The sequence below is a fragment of the Falco punctatus genome (genome assembly GCF_963210335.1).
Source record: "Falco punctatus genome assembly, chromosome: 5".
NCBI classification, from domain to species: domain Eukaryota; kingdom Metazoa; phylum Chordata; class Aves; order Falconiformes; family Falconidae; genus Falco; species Falco punctatus.
Window position 1 is genome coordinate 28,272,453 of NC_137584.1, and position 14,247 is coordinate 28,286,699.

Genomic DNA, 14,247 nt, shown 5'->3' on the forward strand with positions numbered 1-14,247 from the left:
CCACAGAATATTTCTATTCCGAGGTAAAGATAAGAAAAAGAAAACAGGCAGAATGTGCTTACCTGTAAAAGGTGAAAGAGGGTTTTACAGAGAGCAGTACAAACGGTACGACTGTGTAACTTATTGCCACTTGAGTTGCCATCCATGTTATAATATCATAACATAGTTTAACAGCAGGAGATTCAACAAAATAGTGTCTGATATTGTTTCTTATCTGAAAAAGATAATAGTAAGTTATCTTAGGAATAAACTTTGAGAGCTATCTTACTGTACGGTGAGTTTGCTGTAGTTCCACAAAATTCACAGGGTGAATTTACATGCCGCAGTTTGGTCAAGTATCTTTGAACTACTCAAAATGCCCATCAACTTCAACAGCAGTCAGTCAAAACTCCCTGCCTTTTAGGATCATGTGCTTCATCCAGCACAGGAATTTTAAGTATTTACGAATTTAAGCAGAATTTAACTAAGTCCCCCACTAAATCCCACGCAGCTTTGGACTGCGAGTCTGAGTGAGGCAGACATTTTATTCTACCAAGCCATTCTTTAAATATAGTGTTGGAGTAAATGAAAGCCAGAATGCTTCTGTCGAAAGCTGCTATATGGTAAGCTATATTCATATGCTTGCTAATAAGGTATATTTTAGGACAAGTAGAATATAAATCAGAATACACAAAGTATCAGTTCTAATGATACATTTCAGGAGTCTTAATAACAACCAGTATCAAGTGGGACTACTATAAAATGACTCAATTTTCTATGCTGTTTTCTTTTGTTTGTGAAATTCTGTTCAAGCAATGGAATACCAAAGGTATTTAAAAAAAAAAAAAGCCAAAAGCCACACAGGTTTGGGTTCAGTTTTATTTAATTCTAAAATGGAAAAGACACCCATGGATCTCTGCCCTTCCATTGACTGAACTGTCATTCCTCCTCACACTTATTTGCTGACAAGCCAAGATGGCTCAATTCAGCTTTTGTGTGGCTTGCTATCGAAGTCAATTTCCAGACATCTGCACTGAGGTAGTCCTCTCTAAAAAGCTGCACACCAAGGTACAGTTCAGCTTCCTCAAAATTTAGTTTCTTTAGAAACTTTAGAACTCCTGGTTCTAAAGAACATATCCAAGGCTAATTTCATATCCTGCTAATTTCATCCCTTACATTAAAAGCCTTCTTTACCGTTCTTTCTCCTTCTTACCCAAATTCCCCTGTAGATAACACATTCCCACTCAGCCTTTGTTTAGTTAAGCTAACAAGTAATTCTAGCCACACACCCTTCATCCTGCCATCATCCCCTAGTTTTCTCTTATAGTCACCAACAATGACTTGTTCATAAGTTCTGTAAAACTTGGATGAAATTTCACGGAATTTCTTGTAGAGTTATCTAGTATTTTAGGACTCGAGGGATAACTTTTAGAATAAAGCTGTATTTGCTCCTAGTAAACACATGATTATGAGATATGTAAAGATTAAAGAGTAAAACGAGTTGCATACATGTTTAGGCGTGACAGGAGAAGAAAGTGTGGATCAGAGGTACCAAAGTTTGCAGTTAAAGGCTAGTAAAGTATAATAATAAATATGAAGTATGTCTAACATATCCTACCAGTTAATATGAACTACGTGTTACTACAGAAACTCAAAATACTTTTATCTAATAGCCTATTGAATGCTACATATAAAATGTGAATACAGCGCAGCTTACTAGCGAAGGCCAGGATGCAGTTCAGTGAGCACTCCGATTTACTGGACTCACCTTACTACGGGAACACAACAACTTTTACCTGTGAACTGTCCCTGAACCTTGGCTTTTGTACCAGCCCCTGGCTGATAAAACATAAAAAGTTCACTGTGATAGAGTCTGGGAAGGAGAAGGCATCTATACCTATTGTAAAGAAAGGAGCCAATTCTGTCAAACAAGGACTATTCCCACATCTTTGTGAAGAAAGAGGAGGAGCATCTGTTTTATCACCATTAGTAATAATCTAAATCTGAAGTACCACCTTCCCCATGCTATTATAGCAACAAAGAGCAGTCTGCTTCACTTCTCATTCTGTTTCTTTCAACAGTGAACTGGTCTGTTATGCTGCTCCGAGCCGACAAGTGATTTGCTCGTTCCTCTTTCCCATTGAATAACTGATAAACCTGCCTCTGTTCTTACGCAGCTTTCTGAAACAGAACTGCGAGAGATTTCTTGGCAGATTTTCTGGTTCCATACGGTTCTGAACAGCAGCTGCAAAAGCTTATTAATGTGACAGCACTGCTGGCTGGCCAATTTTGAATAGCAACTGCACTAGAGATTTTTATCTGCTGGCTGCTGGGGAGCATTCTTCAGTCGCCATCTTTACAATAGTACCAGACAGAAATGAGAGAGGGGACAGACTCTAAACATATAGCACTGATCCCCAAATTTTAAGCTACTCATCATCAGTGATTTTTCATCATAATTTTGAAGAAACTTTCTGATCTTAGATAACATCATCCTGTTCAGCATGGCATAGTAATACATGATCAGTTAATACAGAGGAAGAGCTTCCACAAAAGATGTGCTGCAATGACGTTATAGGCTGGGTACAGTCTTGCTTTCACAGATCAACCCCTCCTTGTAATGAGAGCAGTGGGAATGATTAATAACTGAAAAGTAAACACCACTATCAGACAGACCATGTATCAACTGTGAAGTGCACCTTTGGACTACAGAACATGATCAAATTTCTTTTACAAAACTTGAAGATAGTTGGTTGGTACTTACAGCTCGTGCTGCTAGTGTCATTAGTACTCCTGTTAAAAACGTTAAATAATATCCTGGGTAAACCCCATGCCAGATGGCAGAAAGGATGAAGGTCTGGATCGTTGGGCTGAAGGTGGCTCGCTCATAGCACACTCTAGCAAGTCAAAGACAATTCAAGATAAATAACATGAGACGAATCTCCAATCTTCCCTGTTACCATTTTTACTTTTAACAGTTTCATCTTCAACACATCATTTGCAATGCAATCACAGTTTATTATTATTTAGTAATGTTGCCAGTACGACTTACATGAAATACTTCAAGCTACTCACACTCCGGAGATAACCCCTCAGCGGTAACCTCTGCTCAGTGCCATCACATATGCTAGTTATTTATAATAAATAATACACAAGCATCCCCAGACAGGTGTTGGTGTTAATAAAGGATCTTGAGCCATGCAAGAACATGTTTGAAAAGCTACACCGGAAGGCACAGATCACACCGTGAACTCTAGCGATGAGTCAGATATGTATGTTTCATAAAATAAAAGCAGCTTATAGAATGGGAGAAGTAACAACTACCTTCAATTTTGAGCAATGAAGAGACTACAGTTGAAAATGTGTCTGTGTAGGGCAATTAGGTGAGCATGATGATGAAATTATAATTAATGACTCTAGGGAGGTGAAAATACCAAATAAGGAGAACGCTGAACTATGATGCCATTTAAAAAATGAGACTCTAAATTATTAGGCAAGGTCCTACAGTAAGGAATTCTAGAAGGAAGAAAGGAAAAAGGAATCCAAGAAAGGTAGTTGCTAGAAGACAACATTAAATGACACAATGACAAACCATCATGATGTGGAAGAATGATAGGAAACATGGTAAGGTCCTGATACGACTTCATCAAGAGTTCTTTAATGATCTGAAAACCAAAAAGCAATAGGAAATATGGGAACAGATAGACACTAACATGAAGCAAAAGTAAACAGCACAAGCATGCATGAACACAAATCTAAGGCTAACGTACAAAAATGAGTTTTAACTAAAAGAGGTCAGAGACACCAATATGCAAAAGGTTGTATAAACACATAGCAAGTAACAGACAAAGAGAATGCACATCTACTATTCAAAGACGACAAGCCAATGATACAGAGGGCTGAAACATCCGCTAGTAAAGTAACTACTCCACTACAACTTCCATATGTAGAAAAGACTGCCGAGACCAAACGATACAGGTTAAAGAGCAGAAAGCAAAAACACAGGATCTGAATAGGGAAAGATCAAAAGCCTATTTTGCTAAGTAAGTTTACTCCAGTCAAATAGATGTGGCACCTTTTATCTTATGAGGTCTTCAGCACAGGATACCAGCACAACCCCCTCCCCTTCCCAAACAACGGCCTTTAAGATGAGAACACGGGGCTAAGTAGGGTGCAGGTGCATGCACGTATAATACACAAACCTATCTGAGGACATTTGCCAAAACCAGACCAACTTGAAGAGAAAAGCAACACTGGCCAGACTGAACAGTAACCACAGAATTTCAAAGACGCTTTTGAGACCTTTAAGAGAGAGAATCTGTCAGCCCAGAAAGTACAAAAACATTAAGACAATTCGTAACAAATCAGGGAGACATCCTGGAGCAAAACACTAGTCATCAAAAGTTGGTTTGACACTGCCTGAAGTTGCCCCACCAGCATCACGACTTCCATCTCCACCAAGACAGAGCGTCCTCCCTGGAGACGCCGAGTAGCCCGCACCCAGCGAGGGGACTGCCAGCACAGCACGGGGAGCAGCACCTCACACCTATCTGCCGCACGCACCTGAATCATGGCACGCTTTCCTAACTGGCACGTGAGTCAGGGGGCTGACACAGAGGCAGGGCCCCCACAGGCAGTGCACACAAGCAGGGGGCCACGCTTCCAGGAGGCGTGGGTTTGTATTCCCCGTGTCCTTAGGAGCGGAGGCACAGCTTGCATGTAACTGTGTGCATACATGTGCACTTTTTAAACTCCTTGGGATTAGTTACAGAAGAGTGTTTAGAAATGTTTATTAAACCAGAACACTAAATGTGTACAACACTATCTGCTCTAGTACTGATATTTATTCTAAATGTATATTTTGCTGACTGGTGGTTGATTATGTCTCATTAATAAACTGATAAACGGCTTCGATCTTTATTTGGTCTAAACAACTTCAAGCAAATTCTCCCCTTCAAAGCACTCAGGAGCTAACAAAAGTAACTACATTAACCAACCAAGTTTTAGCTATATCAATGCAAGTCAGATAAGGTACGTGCTAGAAAAAAAAATAATCAGGCTTTAATTTCAAAGAGTAAAAAGCAAGCTTAAACCCCTGCATGGAGTTCAAGAATAAATAGTGTTGAAATACTTCACTTGACATTCCTAAAAGCAAGCCAAGGAAATATGGTCATCACCACAGGCTGACAAAATCTATTCAAATACAGGTGGTGCAGGTTATCTTATCCATCATTTTCTCTAGAAGTAGGAAGATGCATCAACTGTTCAACAGGGTACTGCCTTCGGTCTGGTTCTATATTCCCAGTACTAGCTTGGGTGGTAGACTGAGAAATATATTATTCCACCTTGCTTTCCCTTTCTTTTTTGGGGTGGGAGGTGGGGTGGACACGATCAGCATTGTTTTCTTGGCAGAAAGAGCACTAGAATCCAGAACTATCCTGGCAGACTTGAATGACGTTCTGAAACCAACAAGGAGTCATCCAAAGTATAGAACATCTAATAAGAAAACTGGAAAATAGAAAGCAGTACCCGTTCCTGTAACATTACTGAAAAAGTGTAGCCAAGCATGAACCAACAGTATGAAACACTGAGCATGAATCAACAGTAGACTGCTGTTGCAAAAAAGACAGAGGTAATACTGTGATGTATTAGAAAGAGTGTTCTCTGAAGAAAATGAAGGTAATAAATCCACTCAAATCATTCAACTCTGCCTGTAACAAGCCAGGGAAAGACCTCAGAGGTCTTAGCAGAAGTACTACATCCACTGCAAGAAGACAGGAAGTTTGGAAATATGCCAGAAGAGAGCAACAAGAAGCACAGAGGTTTTGCAAACCTGACCAAAGACAATTGGAATTAGACGTTTTCTTTGGGAAAAAAGAATGAACAGGCCACGGGGGAACACAACAGCTTCACCAGTCAGGAAACATTATCATGATATATGTTGTTGATATATGCTACTATGTAAATCCCTATTTTAACTTGCAAGCTTGTAACAATAATACCTTTGAACTGCTGTATTTTGTGACATATGTTAAATGTTCCTTAAACTTCTTCATGATTTGTAGCTCTGTTAATTCTACTTTTACAAGGAGTTTGTTTTTACACACAGTCAGGGTTTAAGTCTTGTAATCCGATGGTTTCGTTTCTCTTTAGAGAGTATCAGAAAAGAACAGAACAAATGCTGACGTCTGGTATTCCACGTGAGATTAACAGCTAAGATTTTAGATACTTCTATAAATGGCAAAGAAGTGAGGTATTAAAAGTGAATGTTTAAAGTAATACATGAGCCTCTGTCTGAACCGCTGTAGCATTCCAACTAGCCAAATGATTGGTAATAAAATATATATTCTGTACCACTGTTTATGGTCCACATACATAACGATTAAAACAATCTTTTACTTGCAAGAAAGCATCCATCCTTCTCTCCCTTTCACTGTGGCAGAGTCAATATGGATTTACTCTGTCCTCAAAGAGTCTTCTATAACTGTCCTTAAAAATACTTGTTAACAGAGATGCTTCTAATTTTTTCCCCACATATTCTTTAATGTCACCCTCAGAAACTGATTTATATTTTTTTCTTTTAATTCTTAAGAGAAGTGTTACTTTCCACTAAAAGGAATTTTCATTTAGAATCACTCCATTTAACAGATTTGAAAGTTTTTAGAAATACCACCTTTTCCTATGAAGTTTTAATACTGATAAAATTCTGTTCTCTAAATGAAAAAGCATTTTAAAATACCCAAATAGCTTATTTGCTTATTAAATGATACATTTCAATACCTGTAAGCATGCAATTCTTCCTTGCTGACTGTCCTAGCAATAGATTTTATTGCCTTTTCACCCACTTAGAATAAACACACAAAATTCAGTATCTGCTTTTAATTGGGTCAGAAAAATACTTAGGGAAGAAATTATGGAAGCGAATACACTATAAAGAAATCTGATGGAAGAAACATCCTATTTCCAGCCATCCAGAGTAAGAGATAAAGTCCTCTGAGTGACGCCACAATAGGAATCTCAGTTAAACTTGCAGCTACTGATAAAAGATCAAATAAACAGAGACTAAGAGAAGGGACACACCATCCCATGCACTAGTCAAGAACACTCCTTTTACTTTGCAGTTACTACAAAGTAGTAGTAAATGCAGAGTAATGTAGTTCACTGGGCACTATACCTGTTCCCCAGACAAGAAAAGAAGTGCATCAGAGGAATATTCATTTGCAATTTTTGTTGATAGCACATTGTAGGGTTTGCTATTTGCCATGTACTCATTAGGGAAAGAGAGCAGAAAGTTCTCTCACAGAATGTGTGGAAGTTCTGTTATCATTGCGTGGCTAAAAATAACGCAAAACTTCCCCAGGCCAAGATGTACATTTTGCCTGCTGCTCTCAGCAGCATGCACTTCTTCGAATGCTAAGGTGGGGGAAAGGGAAGGGATAAAAACAAATAAATACATACAAGACACACCTCCACATATCAGTAGCTCTATGACCAGTGAAGAAAACCAGTTTCTATCATAACCTGAGGTTTACACTAAGAAACAAGTTATAAATTCAGATGCTTTAATTCAAGTATTACAAGAAGAATATCCCATGCAGTTGCTAAACAACTCATGTTTTGTGGGGTTTAGCTTTAAATGTTAGATTACCTTCAAAGAAATACTTATGTAAGAAACTTCAGTGCAGAAAAGCTTTCCTTTAAGAAATAAATACCTTTTAAGCCAAAGAGCTGTTTGGATATTCCAATTATCAAGAAACATCTTGAAACTTGTGGAAAACTGTAAAGTAAAAACAAACCAATTATTTTTATAATTGTAGTGTGTTATAAATTTTTTCAAAATTCTGACATAAATTATAAAAATACCCCAACTTTGTGATGAGTTGAATAAGGTATTTACTCAACTACATATAACCACAAAATATTTTGGCAGTCAACTGACAAGTAGAACATATTCAAAACAGACTCTATTTTTCATCCTTTCCTAAGGGTGTGAACATGTCATTTCTGACTCAGAACACATTCACTATCTGGAGGAACTAAATGTGTAGGCAAAGTTACTGAAATTACTAGCAACTACCTACACAGGATGTATTTTACTTGAAAGAGCCAGAAACAAACCTCTATCTGCTGGATTCTCAGATTTGATATTAGATCCCAACGCGTAACTCCATTTTTATCATAGCCTCTAAAACCAAACCCTGCTGCATTATTAATTGCATCTGCTGCAAGGAAACAAAAAGAAACAAATTAATTATAAACTGCCCATACTACAAATTGTGCATTGCACAACATGCTGTTCATTCAAAATATTTATCACATTGTAAAGGCTACACATTTTTTTAAAAATATGGAGGATCACCGTACTAGACATGAACAAACAGAAGATAATCTAAGCAACACACTGGCTTTCAATTCAAAAACTCATACAAAAGGAAAAGAAGGAAAGGTAGCACTATCCACTTCACAGTACAGATGTCTCATACCACCTACTTAGACTTGCTTGAGAAATTTGACAGAAAAACAAACTCAATGCATCAAGACTACAAAACAGTGGCTGGTTGTAACGATCTGAGGTATCAGCTCGACACTCAGATGCGTGTCTTTGGGGTTGTCTTTACGCAGCAACAGTGATGTTTAAAGCATAAAGATGATATTGCATTGATTCACTTCAAGCAGGTGCACATTCACAGCACCACGTACCAACCAGTGCAAACCTAACAGAAGAAACCAGTAATTTACTAAGTGATGGAGGGTTTGTCAGACTTCCACTAACGGCGCAAGGTTGCTGTTAACAATGCTTCCGAATGCTGAGTTTTTACAGAGCATGTCAAAGGTCGAATGGTTCAAAGCAAACAATGTTTTTCCCTAGGAGAAAAAGCTTCTACTGTCATCTGGACTATACAGGAAAATCAAAGGGATCTCAGCCTGCATACCAACTGCCACCTTCAGTCATCACCTTTGCCTCGGCTTTGTTAGCTCCTCCACTGTACTTCTCAATTAGGATGGGCACGTACAAGGAAACGAGTTTTTTTCCCAGGTATTGTGCCTCTGTTGAGCCAGGTGCTTGGTTCCATGTACCCAGTCATGGACCCATACCCGTGAGGCATGAACCCAATCACGTATCCACTTACACGGGTAAGTAAGTGACCATGGGAAAAAGAATGCCAGCCCCTCTCCCAGTTCAGAGGGGTCCTGGGGAATTGGAAGGGAGGTAGGCAAAAAGCTCTGCAGAAGCAATACAGATCCACTCTTCTAGTTACAGGGCATGAGCCCTCTCATGAGTTAGTTCAGATTTCATCTAAAGCACTGTAATTAGACTGTCACTTTTTAAATCACAACTAGCAAGGCAAGAGAAATGGCTCAGTTTGTACTGCCATATTAACAAGAATTTACTTTATACATAGTGACATGTAAGAGAAATTCATCTTTTATGTTTTCCTTTCTTCTCAACAAGTTTTTCAAGGTATTAATCCAGTGTATTTGGAAAGTAAAAGAAACAATTGACTCAGACACACAAACAGTTCCTTTCCTGAAGTTCAACTTCCCCAGTTACCTACCAGTCTGGAAGAAGGGTTTGCGGTATTACAGATACAGACTAATATATATTATTTTTATTTCCTCATAAAAAACATTTTTAAAAGCATCTTTGAAAGCAAAAAAAAAATGCTGCCATACATCTGATATCACTGATATCAACTTCAAACATTTAGACAATGGTTTTATGCTCAATTAAAAACAGCTGGAGGTGAACGCTGTAATCTCTTGCTAGCTAGAGTACAAAGACTATAGCTACAGTAAGTACTCATTTTATTAACTAGCATTGGGTAAGTATTCCTTATAAGTAATTCATTTTATTAACAGATTTTTTTTTTCTTAAGTGTGAAGAATAGTAATGTACAACTCAAAAGCATAACATCTGATAAAATCTGAAGGCCCCTTCACGTTCTATGCATACCATTAGGAGTCATTCGGTAAAGTGGAAGGAAGGTGGTTAAAATAAAGAAAGCGCTATTTAGCAAACTAAAAGTACAGATTTGATAAAGGTTATTTTTTGTCAGCATTTTACTGAGGCTAGCTCTACACTACTAGCAAGTGCATAAGGAGAAATCCATCTTAAGTATCATAGTGGGAGAAAAAAACTCCACAAAGATTATTAGTTTTTCAGATGACTCCTATTCTTTACAGGCGATTATACTGGCACATAAGAGCACAATATTCAAAATTATTTCATTCCACAACAAGCCCCAGAATTACTATATCCAGACAAGCTGAAAGCACTTCATTCATTGACCAGGAATGAAACCAGCAGCTGTAAGTGAGTCATGCTGCTCTGCTACACTAAAGCTTTCTTTTATTGCATTGTTTCCCACAGATTCTCTCTCAAAAGAATTATGAAACAAATATGTTAAACTGGAGAGAAGGAAGAAGCTGATGAAATCTGTTTTGTGAGCCACTTCCAAGATGTCAGCTTACATAAATACAGCATTTTGCTGTTTTATGTGTTGGGTTTTTTTCAAGTAGCAGGAAGTAAAAAGCAAAATGTTCTTTAAACTATATCAGCTGTCTTAAATCAGTGACTACAGGTGGTATCCCAGTCATTAGAACTTTTAGTAAACAAAGACTAAAACTGAAGTGTCACTCATGAAATTCTGAAAATCCTACTGTGAATGCCATCTACTATTAACAAAACTTATGATATACTTGAATTTCAATATACTCATTTTTCCTTCATGCTTCAATAACATCAAGCAAATTACTGATAACTAACCACAGAAAAAGGCTTAGAATAACTTCTCAGATATGCCAAAATCAAGGTATCAAAATAAATAACCAATTCAGGACTGTACATCAGACTAGATTTACTCTTCTAAAAAAACAAGAAAGTCATTGCTCATTAAAATAGTATTGTTCTCAAAAAAACCTTGTGTTTCACTCAGATTTGTCCGGGAGACCATGATCTCATTTGCAACACTGTCACAACACCGTGCTTTGATTTACCGGGCTTTGTTTCTCAAAAAGAGAGATGCTATTCAATACACTTTGACAATATCTCATAATACTTAGAAGTAATCACGTTTTCCTAGGGCCTCAAGAGGGCACTGTCACTTTTTAATACATGCTTAGCACGTGGCATCTCAAATGAAACTCAAAAAATTAAAAGAAAGTGTATCTATTAATAGATCTACTTACCTAAAGTCCATGCAAAATAATACTTGGGTCTGGCAGCCATAAGAGATACATATAGGTAGAAAAACCTTACAGGCCATGATGCTGTAGCTCTGAAGTTATCATCAATGTTGTATTCCACAGGCAAAGTTTTTGTAATAGTCATATGGAAGAGTAAGGACAGTCCACAGATTAAGAGTTTCTGTGCCACAGCTATCTGAAAAGTTTAAGATGGGAGACTTAGTAAGCTTCATTTTGTGTTCATCTTCTGGAAACAAAGGCAAGTTACAATCTTCCTTTCCCTAAACAGCTCTCTGTGTGTGCGTGTATATATATACATATATGCGCCAGGTTTTCAGTAATATATACTACCAACTTTCAAATAGCTGCTAACATTTTATAGAGGCTCAAGGAATATTGTTACGCTGGTTAAGTTGTGAGCACCACTTCTGGCAACACAGCAAATTCAATCTGACTACAGTGAGCCTCTAAAAACCCTTTCAATAACGGGAGCACTTTTACAACATCAGGTGGGTTTTTTTTCCTTATTTCATTGTCAAATTACTGAAGCAAGTTGTTAAGATATCATAACTCAAAGCATATTATCTAGGGCAAGATGAGCACAATTATTGCAGAGATCCCAAAAACAGTGGCAAAGCTTCAGTTCATTTTCAGTAATCATTGGCATAATACAGGTGTTCAGTTGCTGCCCAACTCAGTGCATCAATCATTTCTGTTAGAATTCAGATATTGTAATAATCTAAACCAACTAAAATACTGAAATAATTTATGACTTTTCAGCCAAAATACTCAGTTCTATACAGACCTGTTTTCCCTACTAGAGTGATCAAGCTATAAGGGGTCAAATAACACGCTCACAGACAAGTAAAAATACAATTGTTCAGGTAGGACCTGGACTCAAGATTTTCCTCAAAATTCAGTTTTGCTATAACCACCACAATAATAAGTATGTATTTTTAGGAAAACACTTCTAGGGTTCTACTACAAAACACACAGAGCAATAATGCATAACATTGACTAGTCGCTAGTCTTAAAAATCCATATCCCAAGGGCAGACACCACGTTCCTGAAGTAACATACTAACCAAGCACCGACAAAAGAGAAGTTTGAGAGCTAGTTCATTTAAATGTAATTGACAAGTTTTGATTGTAAATAATCTCAATATTTAAATTTAAACATTACAGTTTAAATTTGCATTACAATTCTACAGACACTAAACTTGGTAAAAAAACCCCAGATCTAGGAATTTTAGTTTAAAGCACCAGAACAAAAAGATAACCAGAAGCCTTTTTCTGTCCATCCTGCTGCCAGTATACCTGCCCAAACTTTTAAAGATAATGTCCTGCTTTAATTAGAGTGCAGCTTCAAATATTCAGTTCCCAAATAAAGAGTAACTCTGTTCCATGATACAGAACGGAACATTAAGTGTCCCACTGAAAACACAGATTTCTGCAAGCACACAGCACCGAAGATTCATCCAGTCACACAGATGTAAGAGGTGGTACAACGTGATAAAAAAATTAGACTTGGAAAAGCTGCAAAATGGTGAGGATAACTTTGGATATTGCATATTTCATGTGGCTCTTCTGAGAAGACCTTTCAGAGAGGATCAGAAACTGCAGCTAATTAAACAAACCAGCTGGATAATTCATGAGGCAACTACCTATTAACAGCTAGAGCTAGTGTTTAATTGTTTCTACTGCTTTCTAATAAACATTTTAGTATTTTACTCTATTACAAGAGTTCAAAGTAAAGGGCATTAATTTTCTAAAAGTGTTCTTTTGTTTTTCTAGCAATTATTAATCCATCTTTCTCCTTGCCAGAGCAGTGGGAAAGTTCAGTTGGCTTAACTTCTTCAGGAATTTAAACAGAAATGAATGTTCATACAATCAGTTGTTATTAACACTGATGAATCTTTGATTTTCATATGCAATACCTGATATAAGCAGAAGTTAGATATTTGTAAATACCAAAAGGCATCACCCCAAAGTTCTGAAGACAGTTGCCAAGGATTTAATCCAAAGTCTAAGCCATAATTAAAAGTGACGTTCAACATAGCATGAGAAACAGTATTTACATGCTGGTAACATCAACACACGGCTTAAAATATAAGCATAAACATAAAATGTATGTTTTCTATCTGAAGACATGTATAAAATCTCAAAATATATTTTGGCAGCTTGTAAGTAACATTATCTCTGGTTTAAGTCCTGCTCTTTGCCACTCTCTCTATCTACCAGTTTTTCTATTGGTAAATAGAAATCATTAATCTGCCTACTCAATCCAAAATACGCTTAGTACCTCCTTGAAGGTTTTTTACTAAATTGTGAAGGTGAAAGCCCTTCTCTTAAGGATAAGCATCAGAATTTCACAAAACTTATCTTAAAAAATAGCAAACTTATACAGAGCTCTACCACAGATTGTACTTTAAAAAACAACTACTCTGCAGTTTTCAATTTGTAGTTGTAGAAAAAAATGCTGTTGGAAGAAGGTGTTTTAATTTATTTATTAAGCATTTAAATGACGTATTTCTAAAATTCTTCTTTAGCAGCAACATTTAGGTGTAGGGACAAGCATAACTACATCCAGAAACAGCATGACTTTTTTTTCTTTGTTTCTTTTTTTTAATTATACTACTCCCCTCAATAATTATTAATCCCAGAACTTCAATCAAGCATGCTGGTACCACTTACAGGAATCAGTATCAGAGATGTTTGTGTCCTTCGCAAACAGCGATGGAGATAATCTCCTCCCTGTACAAAGGCTGGGAGCTGCAGTTTGAGGACTGGTCTAAACAGTTTCTGAAGGACAACCCACACAGGCTGCAATACAAAGCAGCAGTCCTGCCCTGTCTCCTCACCTTGGCTGCAAATTTTTACTCTTTTTCCTTCTAGTGAGTCAGATTAGAGGAAAAAAAAAAAAATCAGTGAAAAACTAGACTTTTTTTTTTTGGGGGGGGGGGGGTTGCGGGGTGGAGAAGTGGGTGGCAGTGGTGGAGTGTTCTTGTGGATTTTTTGTGTATTTGTTCTTTTTAATGACAACTTCTGTTTAGGCTGCATCAAATGATCTGAATCAGAACAC

At 37.3% G+C, this 14,247-nt stretch overlaps 1 protein-coding gene across 3 annotated transcripts in view; it reads right to left on the reverse strand.

Annotated features, from left to right (window-relative positions):
* MBOAT2 (membrane bound glycerophospholipid O-acyltransferase 2) overlaps positions 1–14,247 on the reverse strand; it is a 184,674-nt gene that overhangs the window by 7,212 nt on the left and 163,215 nt on the right. For all 3 annotated transcript variants that reach the window (XM_080387861.1, XM_080387860.1, XM_080387862.1), the window contains 5 exons: positions 11,170–11,362; positions 8,098–8,201; positions 7,692–7,756; positions 2,744–2,876; positions 63–214 (listed from right to left, as the gene is read on the reverse strand). In XM_080387861.1, coding sequence (XP_080243987.1) covers positions 63–214; positions 2,744–2,876; positions 7,692–7,756; positions 8,098–8,201; positions 11,170–11,362 — 647 coding nt within the window. The remainder of the gene's footprint in view (positions 1–62; positions 215–2,743; positions 2,877–7,691; positions 7,757–8,097; positions 8,202–11,169; positions 11,363–14,247) is intronic.